Source organism: Haemorhous mexicanus, chromosome 1, assembly GCF_027477595.1.
Source record: "Haemorhous mexicanus isolate bHaeMex1 chromosome 1, bHaeMex1.pri, whole genome shotgun sequence".
NCBI classification, from domain to species: Eukaryota; Metazoa; Chordata; class Aves; order Passeriformes; family Fringillidae; genus Haemorhous; species Haemorhous mexicanus.
Window position 1 is genome coordinate 21800026 of NC_082341.1, and position 17406 is coordinate 21817431.

Here is a 17406-nt window from a genome sequence, read left to right on the forward strand (position 1 = left end):
ATGAATCTAAAATTAAAAATGGAAAATTACTTCTTGGGCATTTGAAAGGGTGAGAGCAAGTGTTATCTTCTCCTTAGTTTATGATGTGTCCTTTTCCATGAGGGCTAGTAATATATTTGGTGAAAAGGATTTGGCAAAAGAATAAACTACTTGATGCTTATGATTAGAGATTTAAGAGGTTAAAGACGCAGAGGGATTAGCAGGGAGGAATATTGTGTTGGTAACTGAGCATTGCCAAAATCTTGTAAGGTTCCCCCAACTCTGACTTATTTTGCTTTGTGAATATAATCGTCTTAAAGCATTAATTCTGCCTTCCATGCTCTTCTTATTAATTTAGGTAGCTATTGCAAGAGCTCTGTGAATGTCTGCTGAATTCCTGGAAATGTGATTCACTCCATGGAAGCACTATGCTAATAATATTTCATGCCCAGTATTGGTGAAGTTTTGGCATAGAACATCTGCTGTGCTTTCTGAAGCGTGACACCCACAGATCATCTGTTTCAACAGACCCAGATTATCACTAGTAGAGTTTTTAATAAGAGCCCTGTTACTGGGAAGCATCTGTAGTCTTGCCTCCCTTCTAGCTGGAAACTTGAAAAAATGAGTTGTTGCTGCTTCTGAAGTGCTGAAGAATGCCATACTGCTGTCATGTTGCATCAGGGTCACTAATTGCTGGGCTATATTTTTGTAAATATTCCATGTATTTGTCTGTGTTTTCTGCTTAGAATTCTGGCAGACGAATACTACATCACAGAATTTTGTTGTAAGGCCAAGACACAAAAGAAGGAAAAGGCAGGTATGTGCCAGTATGCTTGTTTATAAGGAACGTGCCGTCAAGTTTGTTTCATGTCTGCTGAGTTAATTTGTCCAGATGGAGTCCTGCTGCTCCTGCTGGTTTGGCATGAGATGTCTGTACCAATACAGCTAATATAAAAAGAGGTATCTAATGTCAGCTAAACACTGATGGGTTCTCTTGGACATTGCCTACCTGAAGAATTAGGAAATCTTTAAATACTGCTTAATCACAAATGAAAAGTTGGTAAAATAATTTTGCTCATTTTGAGTATAGTTTTATCAGAAACTCCCATAATAAAACCTATATATTTTTTAATGTTGTAATAGTGACAAGCAGCTAGTTTATCTCACTTTACTTTGTTTAAAAAAAATATTCTAAACAGAGACTTCATTCCCTGTTTATTAAAACAGGGAAGCCTCTAAGTGCAGATGTTTGTTACCAGCTACACTCTCTCTGTATTGTTAGACTCTTTAGAGTTACATTCTCTCCACAGGTTCGTCAGATTCCACGTAAAGTTGAGGAGGAGACAAAATACATTGAGTTGATGATTGTAAATGATCACCTAATGGTAAGACTGACACATTTCAACATCTTACAATTAGCATCAAATTGTCTTAATTTATCTAGAGAGCATAACAATGAAGAGCAGTATAAGGCTGGAATAAATTCAGTATGTCCTTAATAGAAGAGATTATGGTTTCATTAACCATTGATGAAGTTGGTTTTGAATTTTGGCAACCTAATTTCACCAAGAATGCAACTAGGCCTGAGGATCAGGAAGAAGGGTCAGAAAGTAACTAATCTCAGTGTAACTTAAGCTGATGATTTTCTTTCTGGCTTTCCTGAGCATTTCTCTTACTTAGAGGCACTCAGCAATCCATAGTGCAGTTATTTCAATTGTGCAGCCCCTGTTGAGAATGGGGAGATTAACAGCGACCAGATATTTTTAAATGTCCCAATCAATGTAGAGAAAATGATTTTGTCAAACTTTTATACTTTCTCTGGGAGAATACAGTGGGGTTTTTAACACAGTGGAAAGACATAATAACAGTGTATTGAAGAAAAGCCAGACTCATTCAAGTGTGAAAAAGCACAGATTTATGTCAGTGAAGATTATTGATTAATCATCTAAGGATGGAAATATCAAAGGAAATGGCAAATTCTTCATCACTTGCAGTTTTAAAGGTAGCTTCAAACACAAACAATAGATTTCCTCTTGATGTAACTGGATAAAGTTCAGCCTGGTAGTGCCCATCCCACTGATAACATTAGATGATTTTGTGGTCCCTTATGGCTTTAAAGTCAAAATATTTCTATAAATCTTGTCTACTTCTTCTATAATGTACAGAAATTCTCTCATGCAATAACTGAATTAACAAAAATAGATGTGAGAGTGTACAAGTGTACAAAAAGTGTGCCACTGTCCTTAGACAGTTTACTCCTCCACCAGCTCAGTTGGGGGAACACAGGAATAAATTCTTGGATTAAAATTAATAATATTGGATGAAAATTCCTTAAATCAGTGTAACTGTGTTTGGTCCTGAAGACCTGAAGCCACAACCTTTCCTTTGGGATCCTCCTATCAGTTCAGGCAGATTTTCTTCAAGGACAATGTTTCCTAATTTTGTCTAATCACAGCTACTGCAAGAGTCAGTCCAGTTAGGAGTATATTCTCTGAGATGAGTGCCAGTGATCAAAGAAGCCAAATAATTTCCTCCTGCGAGAAGGAAATATCATTTGCTGTGGGCTTAACTTCCTTGTTTTTGGTGTTTTTTTCCCCCCATTCCTGCTTGAAAGGATGCCTGTCCTATGCCCTAGTTGTGGGAAACTTCTTCCCCACTAAAAGATCCTAACTTCCAGAAAATATGGACAATTTTCATTCCAAAATCAAGCATCATGGTGCACAAGATGGCAATATATTTCTGAAAATCTTGTACGCTTTGTCTTAAATTCTTCTGAGATACCTTTCATGCCCATGATGCTCATTCATAACTGGTTTGTTTTTTTTTTTTCCTGCAAATAGGAGTACCTGGACAGCTGTTTTCAGTGCCATTTTTATAACACTGCATTACAAATTTCAGTAAAGGTGCCATTGGAGTCTGATTGCTGAAGTGGTTTGAACCAGTTATTGTGGCTTTATAGAGTGTGCAACTATACAAGAGGAAAATCAGAAAACAGCTTAAGAGAGAAAATTGAAAAAAAAGGGAGTCTGATAGATTGAAACACGGATGCAGGCACTTTTAGGATAGCACATCTTAAGGAGTCTCAGCTATGGAAATTTTTTTGCTAATTTCTTCATTGGCATTTGTGATTAATTTTAAAATTGGCAACAATACTGATAATGAAGAGAGTAACAGAATGTTGCTGTTCTTATATAATTTTCCAGTAAAGATTCTAGGGTACTTTCTAAAGAAGAATTCGTACATCCTCATGACAGCTGTTGTAAAGTATATCAGTAATGTGCATTTCTGAGCAATTTTCTACTGTTGGTTATAAACATCACACTCAGCACAAGAGACAAAACCTTGTGCAGGGGCTTTATTGTTGATATAATTGCTTTTTACTTCATGATGTTTTGGAAATGGACCCTGTTTTTCTGAATCTGGACCTGTTACTGTCTGTGCTTTTTTCACAGTGTAAAAAGCACCGCTTGTCAGTTGGCCATACCAACAGCTATGCGAAATCAGTTGTGAACATGGCTGATTTGGTAAGAATCACTCAACTATATGTTCTTTTACATGTGAGATGAGTCATAAGATTCTCCTGAGATAGATGCAGGAGTTGTCAGTTCATGGTGTAACAACAGTAATGTATGTGAAGTTTGCAAATTTTCATCAAGAACCACAATCGTTCACCTCTAGAAGTTTTGTCTAACATAAAGCATCAGAGGGGTTTTATTTTGTGGCTTTAAACATTTAAATACCCTGCTGGATTGCTTCCTTGAGTCTGAGTTCTAAAGAGAACCTTAGATATGACAATTTCTAGTGCAGGAACCATGTTTTGACAACTTTAAACCCAAAAGACAATCTGAAATTCTAATGCATTAAAATTTCTTCAGAAAAAGTGCACTTGAATAAATGAGTTAGAATAGGGACATACAGGTGAACTTGGTGGATTGTATTTATATGATAAATCAGAAGAGCTGCTGGCTCTTGCACCTCACTGCAACAAAGTATTAGAAAAAGAAAAGTATTCCTAGAAGAAGAAAAAGCTTGAAAGTATTTTGTGTGGCGTGTTAATGCAGCATTGAAAGGATGCTTTTGTAATTCAGCCAGCAAGAGTTGAAATACTCCTGTAGACATATATAACAGTGAAAAATTATGGCTTTATAGATCATTATTCCGCATAAAAGGGCCCTTGTGTGTCATTGGGTGAGCTGACTGTTATAAAAGACCCATTAAATTCAAATCTTTGAACTATTTGGAATGTAGCAATTTTTCAAAAATCACATTTTTCTTCTATGTACCTCTGCCTGTGTAGGCTAAGAGAACTGACTGAAAAATTAAGCCTAAAATTTTGGTTTTACCTGTTTTTTATGTTTGTTGGTTTTAGGGGAGATAAAATCACCTACAAGAATGCAAAGTGGGCTAGGATAAGCTAAATATATAGTTATATAAAAACGCAAGCTGATAAAATAAGGGGTAAACCTCATTGTTGTTCTATTTGACATAATATATTTGTTCATTCTGTTAATGTACTAGATATATAAGGAGCAACTTAACACCAGGATAGTATTGGTTGCCATGGAAACCTGGGCTACTGATAACAAGTTCACCATATCTGAAAACCCCTTGGTGACTCTACGTGAGTTTATGAAATATAGGAGGGATTTTATCAGAGAGAAAAGTGACGCAGTTCACCTTTTTTCGTACGTAACCTTGTGTGATGTTATATTACTGGGGTTTTTTCTTTCCTTGGGGGTTGCTTCTCACAAGTGGCTGATGCATCTCCTTTCTGTTGTGTGTGTAATCCACAATAATTCAGAAAATAAAGTTTCAGATGGGGAGGTGGGAAAAAAATTAGTGCACAAGCTGCCTGCCAGTGAAACTAGAGGTTTGACTCTTCTTTTAGTTTTAACGTACTAAGCCTGTGCTGCATGCGCTGTAATCCTTTGTTATTCTGTGCAACCACCTACTCCACAAGGGCAGCTATCTGAAGAGTCATGCATGGTTCCACCTCGGAGGTTGACTTCTTCAGCAGTAGAGCATGGATTATTTAAAGGCAGAACACTGGTTTTGAACCCAATGAGGTTTTCTGCTGAAGTGCACTATGGCCTGCTTTACTTTGTTGAATGACCTGCATGCTGCAGGATTACTGAAGTGTTTCAGATCCTCAAAACAGTTTGTTCTCCCAAGACATTTGAGCTATAAGAATACTAAACTGAGAAGAATGTTATTTTCTCTAAGTATCTTAATTGTTTTGAAAATAAGATTGATATAATAAAATATATTTACAAAAATACAGGAGAGATACGTGGCTGAGATTTTTGATCCACACATGACATGATAGATGAATATCTCTGTTGGAGTCCTTTTTTCTCTCTGCTGACTGTTTTAGGAGCCTGTAAGAATAAACTTAACCTAAACACCTCGCTTCACATGACTTCAGTAGAGTTCCAGGATACCCAAGCCTGGTATCCACCCTCAGAACTTTTGCATGTACCTAATTACTGCCACTGATTTCTGCCTTGAAGAAAGCTAGTAAGATCTGCAAAGTGGTGCTTGCAGATTTTGGTTTCTCTGTGTCTCAGATCTTCGTCTCTTAAATGGGAATCAGGTTTTCTCATTTCCTTTTTTAATTTCTTGGTGACATTATAAAGTCTTTGAGTGGGAGGTCTGGTTCTTGTGAATGTGCATGTATTGACCAGGACAAAAGAAAGCCCGATTTGGCCTGTGGTTGGGACTCTGGATACCACTGTAATGCTAATTCCAGTGCTGTCCATAGCACCACCACCAGTGGTTATTGCATTCATAGATTGTTTAGAAACAGCAGTTTCTGCAATTGTGTCTGTGAGTGAAACACAGCTAAGTTGGGAGGTGGGAGTAGCTGGTATGATGGTACAGTGGTTACAAATGAGCTTCCATCTTTAGCACAGTTAGCCCACTGTGATCCTTCTTGATGTTTTTCTCCTCTCACCTGAGAAAAATAATTTGCCGGATGGATCAGTACTCTCAGGTGGAGCAGAGTAAATTTAATCTCCAGTAACTGGCAGTGATTCATGCTGATGTGGTCAGCACCAAAGAGGTAATTAGATTTAGGCTCAGAGTGTATCTGTTCCTTGGATGAGGTTGGCTGTAGTTCCAGGGAGTTTTCACCTACCTCTGCATCTTCTGCTAATGCCTCTCCCCTTGAGTTTTACCACATCAGCACTGCCCACTTAGACACGTGTCATTTCACTAGTCCTATGCATTGGGAGCATGGTGGTCCCTCCTGAACTCTGCCTGGAGCATGTGCCATCAGAAAGTACTCACTGCAGTAGAATGTCAAGAAACAAGGGGCTGGGCAGAACCAGGTTTGGCAAAATTGTCCCCTTCTTCTTATATTAGGTAGTCTGAAAAGGAGCAGGGAAGATGGTATAAGTTTTCTGGAGATAACTCGTCATGTGAGGTTTGTCAGTGGTTATCTGTTTTTCCCATTTGTTTTTGCATAATTAGCAGTGTAGTGGTAGCATCCAGCATTTGCAAATGCCATTTGGAAATCAGAAGGGAGATACTGGAATAGGCAGGTGCAAAACTCGTGGACTGAGCAGGGTAAACTTCTGTTTCTTTTCATTTTTGTCAAAGGGGGAGTCGATTTCAGAGCAGTCGAAGTGGTGTAGCCCACACTGGTGGAATCTGCTCCTTGCTTAAAGGCGGAGGTGTGAATGAGGTAGGTGGGGATACTGCTATGAACAAAAGGTGGTGGAAATTTGTCTGCAGGGAATTTATTAGTGCAGACATGTTCCTCAAAATATTTTGCTTTTTTTTGCTGATGTAGACTCTAACTGCAGCTCTATAGAAGGGACATTTCAATGAAGAGTGATGAGTGAATAAAGTCAGTACACTTCAAATACACTTTTAAGGAAATTCTGCACTATCCTGTCATTCATATTTCTAGCCACAATGCCAAGAGAGAAACAGATTTTCTCTTACTTAGCTTGTCTATAAGCCAGTGTTTAGTTTTCATCTAGCTATCCTGAAGTAAGAATTCTAACACTGTGTCTCTGATTTTGCATTTTTTTGCCTTGATATGGAAAAAGCTTCACTTGAATCTGAGATACCTGTGTGTTACTGATTGCTTTCCCACCTTGCTTGTTTCTTTCAGTTTGGAAAGCCAGACTTAATGGCAGTTACCCTGGCACAGACCTTGGCCCAAAATATTGGCATTTTCTCAGACAGAAGAAAACTTCTAAGTGGTAATTTAATTTGCTTTTTCACTCTGTCACAAGAGAAAAATCTTAAAAAGTGGAGGATCTTATCAGTGTCTTTCTGATACATACTTTTTCCTTTCATTTCTCACAATATTGAAATTTTTTTTTTTCTTGCAGTAACAGGAGAAGGGTCTGACATACTAATTTTCCTCTATTTGATTGCTCTCGTATCCCCTTGCTTGTAATTCCTAGCACTGGTGTCACCATTTCATCCAAAATAGACCATAAAGGTGCCTGCCACTTCTATTCATTTCAAGGAGACTGGTGTCCCACCCACAGACCAAATGGCTGCCATCTTATGACACAAGGGTGGGAATATACATTATTAGATCAGGGTATAATGAGGAGCCTCCTCAGTCCTGTTGTATTGAACAGTTCAAACAATACAATTTTTTATCTGTTTTCCTTGATTGATTTCCTCTTATAGAGTACGCAAATCTCCTGTAGATTACCCAAATATCCAGTATTTGCTACCCTACTGCTACCATTTCTCTGCTGTAACCTTGGTATTCAGCTCCTTAGTTACCCCTGTTTACCTGCAATACTCTGATCTCCACCATTGTGCCCACAAGAAGTACCTTGCCTTCCTGCTTCCATATTATATGAAGTCCGAGCTTGGTATGATTAAAATAAAAATACAGTTTTGAAACAATTTAGATAATTAACTGGGGTGTGGAGTTATTGGATTGTATGTTCTTATGTTGCCTACATTTAAAAAGATAAATTATTCTATTGATTAGTGGATTTTTCTTTCAGGCATTGTAAAGACAATATATAATGCAGAGAGACAGCTGCATTTAAAAGGTTTTTTTATTTTTAAAAATACTCAGAAATGTAGGGCCAATGCTCTATCCTACAGGCATGTTCAGTGTTCATTTTCCAGCCACATATTTTTGAGTGGATGTAGGGGCAGGGTAAAAGTGAAAATTATAATAATGGTGACTCCCTTTCTTTATGGCTGAGAAGGGCAGGACACTGTTTTGATAGGGAGAGAGGAGAATGCAGTTTTAGACAGAGCTTTGTTTCCTTTCTAATTGTGCTTTTAAAATGGAAGCAATAAACTGATGTTCATGTGTACAGTAGAAGTTATGGAACATGCAGGTCGAAAGCGTTTCTACTGAGATTAGAGCAAGACACAGCTTTGAAAGAGGAGGATTGAGACCAGAGCAAAGTGATCCCAGCTGGCAGGGCAGAAGGGAGTTTCATGGGGAAGGGAGGCAGGCAGGGAAGGGAGGGAGGAAGGGAGGGAGGGAGAGAAGGAGGGAGGGAGAGCAGAGAAAGAAGCTGATAGATCCTTCTGTACTAGCTTGTGTTCATTGATCATTCCTTGCTTTTTTTTGGTCTGAATTATTGTTTGGGGCTTTCCAAGGGAAGATTTTCAAAATCACATTACCATAGTCAAAGAAGAGAACAAAAAAAAAAAAAAATTGAAAAGTAAAATTATTCTTTTTTATTCCTAAAATTTTGGAAATGAGTATCATCACACAGGAGATGAGAAAGCTGACTCATGATTTACAAGTGCAGAAGGCTAACACTGCAGTTTCCTTCAAGAGAAGGAAAGAAAACCAGGACATCTTTTCAAAGCTCAGGATTGCTCAGAATCATGTAGCGTTTTAAAAAATTTTGGCAAGGTGCACCAATACACTTAAACTAAGGTGTGCAATAAACCAGCAAATTATTCTTTCTAACTTGTCTGGAAATATGAAATGGAATTGAGTACAGTGTGCTTTTTATGATAAGAATTGTATTATTTTGGACTCACAAGACTCAAGATGTAACTTTTTATTTTATCTAATTTTTTTTTTGTCAGGTGAATGTAAGTGTGAGGACATGTGGTCTGGATGCATAATGGGAGATATGGGGTAAGACATTTCACCAGAGAAAAGTAATATTTTTAATACAGTGAAATAAAGGAAAGGTATGAAAAGTGTTCTCTTTTCTGGTTCAGCAGAATATTATTGATGAGTCAGTCTTCAGAAAGTAAAGTATTAGGTATATACCATACAGAGACATCTTCAAAGAAATGTGAGAATAAGTGAGTTAATGAGAAGGCCATGTGAGGATTTTTGGTAAATGTTGATTTAACTTGGAAAGCACAAGGCTCAACAGTCAAGTCAGGTCATTGCAGAGAAGCAGAAGCAGGCATAGCTTATTTTCTCATGCAAGGTTGCTATTGAGTGTGGAAACAATGACACACCCTAATTCTTGAAATCCTATAATGAAATTTCTGAGGCATGTCTCATTTTCAATGTTTTTGTTGGAATCTTTCATCTATCTCTATAATTTTTATCACACAGTGTGTGTGATACTGTTAGAAAAACTACCCCCATTGGAGGCTGAGTATCTTCATTCCCATGTGTAGTGTCCCTGGGGAGATTTAACCATAATGACTGGTGAATCAGCAAGTTTTTGCTGTTGGATGAAATTTGATGCTTTCTGAAGTGTATTCAGACCCTAACACTTTTTATTACAGGGATTTTATCATGCATATGAATTATATTGTAGTCTAGCTTTAGATATGAATTACATTGTATTCTAGTTTTAGATATAGACAGAGCTCAGTTTTTAATTAATTTCAAATGACTCATCAAATTTTCACAATAGCTTTGTGGTCAGAAAAATTTTGAGCAATGAAGTATGTCTCATTCAAACCTCTTTGAAAGTGTGAATGTGTGCCCTTTTCATCTCAGAATACCTGAAAACATACCTGCTAGGATTTTTCTGATTTTTGGTAAGTTAAAAAGCCAGTCTGAGAGGCATTTTTGATTCTTATAAAAGTTATAAATTCCCATGTTAGGGCCTTTAAATTCTTTATTTGAAGTTCAGACCTTTTGCATAATTTTGTACATGAAAAAGCCTTGAATTTACCTAGCTTATTGCTGAACTTTGGTGAAGTCTACAGCCTCTGTAGTGTTTAGACCAAATTAATGAGCATTACAAATGGAAAAAGCCAATTATGTTTTGGAAGCTATCTCTCCCAGCAGTGCAGGATAGCACTTTGACTAATATTTTTATATCCAATGGTGAGCTGATAGAGGAAAGCCCTTGAGACTCCATAATCTCCTTGAAGCATAAGTACTTTCATGACTATGGACCTGAATATAAAGATCACTGCAGTTGCCTTGGGAAAAGTTATTTCCCTGTGAAAAGGATCTATGCAAAGATTCTGTGCATCACATTGTTTTTTGGGTGGGGCACAGTGCCTCAGCAGCACTGTGTACTCTATTGAAATTTACTGAGTGGGACACATGACACAGATGGAAGCTGAAATGTTAGGTGGTGTTTGCTAGAAGCATGTTTAAAATGGCATAACTCTATTATATAAAAATTCTGTGAGTCGGGGGAACCATTTCCTCTAAAAGAGAAACAAACTATAAGATGTCTTTTTCTCCTGCTGTTTGTATGGGAGGAAATAAATGTATTTCTGAGGTCAGGCCTGTTAGTTGAACAAGTCACGCTTGTGCGAACTACACGCTGTAATCAGGTTTGTGCTGTTTGGCACATAAAAACTTAGTGAAATGTTCTGGACCTCTCTCATTCCATGAGCTTTGTGTCATTGTTGAAATTTCCTTGGTATTTACTGGAAGGATTTTCAAATAGAAAGAAACAGAATAGTCAGGTAGACTTAAAAACAGGTAGTCACTCTGATTCTGAACAGCATGTTTTCATTCTTTTTCTGAAGTATAACATTATATTTCTTCTGTATTGAAAAAAGAAAATGCAGTGTAAAAAGCACCAGAGAAAGCAATCCTTCTACCTTATTCTGTTAGGTACTATCTTCCAAGCAAGTTCTCCGAGTGTGATATTGAAGAGTATCATGAATTTTTAAACAATGGAGGTGGAGCCTGCCTTTTTAATAAACCAACCAAAGTAAGCATTACGTTAATATTTAATATTATTTATATTCTATTGCTTATTTTGATGAAACCAAGAAAAATGAAAATTATAATGTTGGAAAAAACCCCTGTAGTTTTGATAGTTCTGGTTCTTTCTAAGTTCTAACTCTTCTGGTAACATATAGGTGTAAGTAGATTATTTTAGTTCATAGTAGTTTAGAAATTACTTTTTAATAAATTTCTAATAAAGTGGTTTCATGTCCAGTAGAGTTTCCAAAACTTCTGATTGAGAATTATCCCTCACACAATTTGTTCTGAAAATTGTGAATACAATACAATTTTGTATTTACAACAGGTCTGCAATGCAGGATTTGCAGCTGTATTCCAGTATATTCCTGCTCCATTTACTGAAACGTGTTAAAATGTAAAGCAAGCAGGATAATGATTTTAACTCTTTTCTATATAATTAATGTTAACCTGTATTTAATGGCTGTCTTTCAACAAGCAAAGGAAAAGAGGTTAAGGCAGAAAGACAGTCCAATGTGGAAAAAAGACTTATCTGGTAACTGAAGTGGTCACAGATGTAAAAGAGAAGGTCAGTTCAGGAATGATGCATGCTCCTTCTGGTGAACATGAGAAAAAGTTCATCTTCTGAGACCCACAGAATTTCAATAAAATTTAAAGAAGGAAAGAGAAAACATCAAATCTGGATAAGCTGAGCCTGCTTATCTCTTAAAGGTCTCTTTTGATGAAGGAGTATATTATTAAAAGTGGAGAGAAAGCACTGTAATTCTTTAATAAGATGTAAAATTTATTGTTTAAAATGTACCTGAGTTTTAGAAGTTTGCTTTTTTCTGTCCCATTAAAGGTGGAGAAATACTGGTGGATGGATTTCCTTGCTGAGTGTATTGTTTATATAGTGTAATGTGTCTTACTTGGTTTTATTTTAGTTATTGTATTCATTTACACATCTGTCAGTTGGAGAAAACCCTAATTACTCTCCTTTCAATTTAGTTTGGCAGCACATCAGGGTGTTTTTTTTTTTGGTTCTTTTTTTTTTTGGATGGCATGAAGAAATATGAGTTAGATGTGGAAGCCAGCTTGATTTAGTCTCTTATGCATTGTGGTTTGGGTTGGTTTAAAGGTTTTGTCAATGGGTGTTTGTCTAATTAACAATGCTGTCAAAGATGTGTTTCCTAGCAAGGGTGGTTAGACACAAACATGTTTTTGTTTTTCAAGCATTATGAGATAAAGGAAAGCTGATGTGACAAGGTGCAGTGTTTGGCAGTGTTCCACTCTTAGATCAGCTATAATCCCAAAAATTACATCAATGGCTGCTGGAGCAGATTGAACATATGCTCTTTTCAAATGAATGGATGAATGATATGACTTTGGAGAAAGGTTATTCAGTTTGCTTTTAATGTTTGGGTTTTTTCCTTCAGTTTCATTTTTAGCAGTCCCTATGTACTGCAGGAAATTGGCCCAATATATCAAGGCAGAATTCTCTGTCACTGCCATCTCTTTGTGTCTGTTGTGCAGCACACTGAGAGATATTGAAGAAGTTAAGCTGCCTGGAAAAATACATAGGAAAAAATCAGTTTTAACAACTCTTTAATAATTCTTAAAGCTTGCATACATTTTATGCTACCTTCTCATTGCATGCTGCAGCCAAATTTCCGTTTCAATAGGGGATGTAATAATAACACATCAGCCTGTGCCAGGCTGTGGTTTGTGGCACAGTGAAGTACGTGGGGTGATGCTCCATCCTGTGGGCTCCTAACAGAAAGGCAGCAGCCAGTGAGAAATGCTCTACACCATGTGTGATGTGGTTGTGCAGATGGCTCAGGAGCAGAGTGATTTTTGGAATGGTCCTAGTTTAATTGTAGAACTCAAAGGCTGAGCTGCAAAATTTTAGTCTGATGACACACTTAAATGCCTTCTCAGTTATGTAATAAAAGCTACTATTATGTTTTCTTATGTCCAAAGGAAAAAAATATTTTCTTTTAGAAGAACTACCTTTAAAAGTTTTAGGAAGACAGAAAAAATTAAACTGGAAAGAACAGAATGTCAGTGCCCCTTAGAAGAGGTTATGGCATAACCTCTGGACTGTAACTTAAAAGTTACAGTTAAAAGATCAAACGATTTTGATCTTTTAAGTTACAGTCCAGTGGGAAGGCTGAAAGGAAAGGGAGGAAGCCTCATCAGGACTACTTCCTGTGCACATCTGCCTGTGTGTAATACATACTTACAGAAAACTGGGAAAAGTTCCCAACTGTGGTAGAGGAAAATGGAAAGAAAAATCCAATTGCAACAAAAACTGACAAAGAAGCTGGGTATCTCTCCTTCCCAAGCATTTCTGAGCCACATAATATGACTACTTTTTATGGCTACTACTTCTGAACTTACAGTGCAGGTTTTAACCTTTCAGCCCTTGTCACTTGAACTCCAGAACAACAGCAATTGCAACTATTATGAAGATAATGAAATTGTCATATCCTTAACTTTTCCCCCCTTTATTGTCATACCTTTTGTTTTTCATTGTAACTTCTGTTTAAACTGAATTTACTGTAACACTGACACCTATGCACAGAAGATACCATGTGACTTGGCAGCATTGCTGTATTAATTTTCAGGAGTGTTCATTCTCTGTATGCTTCACTTGTGTTGTGTCACTCTGTGCCTCCCTGAGCTGTGGGAACTATTTTCAGTTAATCCATTTGGAGTGCTAGCTTAAAAACCATGTTGCACAGAGCAAATATTACAATGATTCCCTTGAGAGACATGCCCTTTGATTTCTGAATTTCCATGCAGCTTCTGGATCCTCCAGAGTGTGGCAATGGCTTTGTGGAAGATGGAGAGGAATGTGACTGTGGGACAATAGCGGTAAGTGCAATGTACTTTAAATTAGCAACTAGATATGTCCGGGAGTTGGTACTGCACATTGCTGCTGTTAATGATAAGTGGAGGAAGACAAGCAGGATGAAGGTCATGTGCCCAAGGATTCATAATATTAGCTACCTGTGCAGAATCAGATCTTCAAAGACATGAAAGAAAGTGTTTTCCTAGATGGAAACACTCCTCAGTGCTAAGATGTTAGTATTTAATGACAATATGAAGTTAGAAAAAACATTTTATATCTTTTTATATCCTGTGATATTATACACCACAGGAAGCAGTAGTTTCTGGCTCCATAAGTACACGCCTTTTTCTGCCACTAGGTACCTAAAAGAATGAAAAAAAAATCCATTCAGGTAGCATGGTAAGATGAGAAGTATTAAGAGCTTGTGGTTCATGTTCTTTTCCCATGTATTCTGTTCTGTGTGTGTGTGTGTGTGTGCTCCTCAGGAGTGTGCCAGTGAAGGAGGAGAGTGCTGCAATACCTGCACCCTGACCGCGGGCTCCCAGTGCAGCAACGGGCTCTGCTGTCGGAAGTGCCGGGTAAGGGCTGTGACCTTCACTGTAGCAGCCTGGTGGGAATGCATCCAGGCGGCTGCAGGCACTACAGCACATGTATTTTCCCTTGCAGACCTTGTGATTATTCTTCTGAAAGCTTACCTTTTAAAACTGGCTGAAATCTGATTTTTCTGAGGCTGTACTCTGTCTTTTAGGCTTGGCTTTTTTGGGGCAGGGACTGTCATCAAATGCAGAGGTAAATTGAATCCTTCCAGTTTCAGTCAAGTTTGAATCAGGTTGAAGTTCTATGAGATCTCATTAGACATCCTTGCTTGAAGGATAAACTAACCATAAAGGTTTTCGCTAGATGTCCTTGTTTTTTCACTGTGAGGATGGTGAGGCACTGGAACAAGTTGCCTAGAGAAGCTGCGGATTCTCCATCCCTGGAAGTGATCAAGGCCGGGTTGGATGGGTCTTTGAGCAAGTGGAAGGTGTTCCTGCCCATGGCAGTGGTGCTGGAGCTAGATGATCTTTAAGGTCCCTCACAACCCCAACAATTCTGTCATTCTGTGTACATGCCCATCCTTATCTAGGTGGCACTCCCAATGCCATATGTGTTGCTCTGGGTTTGCCCCATGAGACTGAATGGGAAAATCACACCACAGAGTGACCAAGGGAAGGATAGAGTAAAAATCAGCAAAGCACATCCAGCAGAGTTACTCAGAAGGACTAGTCTAAAAGACACCTGACTTCAGTTTCAGTTTGGTCTGCCTGTGTCTCCTTATGTTTGGACTGACTGAAATCCCATTGAGTAAAGGGAATCAAGCCCTATGTAAACTGTAAGCTATTCTTCTTTATACATCAGTAAATAGTAAAAGGAGGTTTAACCAGATTGTGGCTGTAAGGGAGCCCTGTTGAATATGACTTCAAATAGTTGTTTGTACTCATTTAGTAATAAAGATAATTAGTATTAATGTAGTTAAAACTGTGGTGTACTATGTGTGATATTTTTATCTTTGTCTCTGAACATTTGAGGGTTTCATTCCCTTAGGAGGATCATTAATAATAACTGTGGCTCACATTCTTGACTTTGTGCTCATCCTAATGTTAAAAAAAGAAAAAGTACAGATTATGCTGGAACAGATCACATTTCCCTAAGCACATTCCCTTTTAAAATATAATAATAATAATAAAAAAAAATCAGTAGATTGCCAGCGTGGGTGAATTTTGCTCAGGAATCCAAGTCACATAGGCAGCATATTAAAGACTATCAGAACAAAACAAAGCTTTTGTATACCTACCTTATTTTTTTGCAAATGAGAGAAGGGTTTATTTCTTTTCAGAGTGGCAAGGGTGAGTGAATGAACAGAAAAGCAGAATATTAGTACTGTGTTTATCAGGGCAACTAAAAAGACTATATAGTAGCTCCGAAACTTGGGATACCTTCCCCTTTAATATCCTGCCTGAAAGCAGGAGTGAAGGAGGAGTTGCAAGCAATACATGGTGATTATACATCCCAGAATCCTGTAGTGTCTCTGACAACATTTGTGTTGTTCACACCAGCTTGGAGCTAGCAGATGTCCCCCGAAAAATGTATGTGCATTCCCAAAGAAAATAAAATCATCACAGGCCTGCAAAATGAACTGGGTATCAAAGTCTCAAGAAAACCTAGAGGAAAAATAAGGAGTCTGTAATATGTGCATAACAAAAACATGAACAATTTACTAAATTAGACGTCTTCCTTCTTTACTAGATCTTGAGACTTAGCACATAATTCTTTAGCCAAAATGTTTATATTAGGTCACTGGTACACTTTTCATTGTTAAATATCCAGTCCCTTAGAAAAGGGTGTCAAACTGTACAGAATTCAGTACATTTATTAGTAGTTCCTGTTCTGCAACAGCAATGGGGGATTAAAATAACCAAAGTGTTTATACGTAGAGCTCTGCGGTGTTCTTCATCCCTAGAGAGAAGATCAGGATGACTTCTTCTGTTCTTTAAAGAAGAGTAAAATAGTCACAAAAAGGCACAGTTACCTGGTAGGATAATTGTCCTGGTTTAGGGCAAATTTGGGAAAGAACCTCTGAAGGTGTTCCTCTAGAAAGCAGGGTCAATTGGCCCCTCCCCCAACCAGTTTGGGAAAAATACTTCCTTGGAGAAAAGTGGAAAAATGAGTAATGCTGCCAGCCACTGCAGTATTGGTGTGGACACCCCCAGGGTTCCTCTGTCCCAGGAGAGATTTCTCCTGCTCAGCCCCACAATCTGTGCCCTTGGGAGGGGGTACCTCAGAGAGTGGAACCACTTGCACCAGTAAATGGCTTGAGTGTACAGCATACACACCAGGGAAAGGAGAGTCTTCCCACTTCAGTCAGCACGTGGCTATTTCCCATTTTATATTTTAGATAAAACTGTAGGGAAGCATTGCATTTAAGGCAAGATATGGAGAAACCAAGACACTAATTTTCTGTGCTTTCTTTTCCCAGTTTGAACCTAAAGGAGTTTTGTGTCGAGAAGCAGTGAATGATTGTGATATTGCAGAGAACTGCACAGGAAATTCCAGCCAGGTGATTTTTGTGTCCTCTATTCATGAAACAAAAAAGGCCCACCTGTAATCTCAAAATCACTATGAATGTTTTGTATAGTATGGTGTATAAAAATTGTGTTTAATCTGTTGATGCTGAAAAAACCAGAATGATACTGAAATGATTTTTCATATTACTTTTTTTGTATACTTTGCTTTCATGCTTGTCTGATCTATGATCTATTACTAATTTTCTCTTTCTATAGTGTTCTCCTAATATCCATAAAATGGATGGATATTCATGCGATAACACACAGGTAATGAGGACTTCAGTTTGCTTTACATTCTTTCTGCTGTTATAGATTGCTTTTTATGGATTTTGGTTTAGGATCTTTGGAAGTCACCTGGGACAGTTCTGCTAAAATTAATGACTTTTGGATGCTAGTCATAT

General features: G+C 37.8%; 1 protein-coding gene across 1 annotated transcript in view; it reads left to right on the plus strand.

Moving 5' to 3' along the window:
• ADAM22 (ADAM metallopeptidase domain 22) overlaps window positions 1-17406 on the plus strand; it is a 73015-nt gene that overhangs the window by 21902 nt on the left and 33707 nt on the right. The window contains exons 5-16 of the mRNA XM_059842759.1: window positions 726-796; window positions 1290-1364; window positions 3432-3503; window positions 4498-4664; window positions 6580-6664; window positions 7100-7190; window positions 9016-9067; window positions 10976-11075; window positions 13853-13924; window positions 14387-14479; window positions 16918-16998; window positions 17222-17272. Coding sequence (XP_059698742.1) covers window positions 726-796; window positions 1290-1364; window positions 3432-3503; window positions 4498-4664; window positions 6580-6664; window positions 7100-7190; window positions 9016-9067; window positions 10976-11075; window positions 13853-13924; window positions 14387-14479; window positions 16918-16998; window positions 17222-17272 — 1010 coding nt within the window. The remainder of the gene's footprint in view (window positions 1-725; window positions 797-1289; window positions 1365-3431; window positions 3504-4497; window positions 4665-6579; window positions 6665-7099; window positions 7191-9015; window positions 9068-10975; window positions 11076-13852; window positions 13925-14386; window positions 14480-16917; window positions 16999-17221; window positions 17273-17406) is intronic.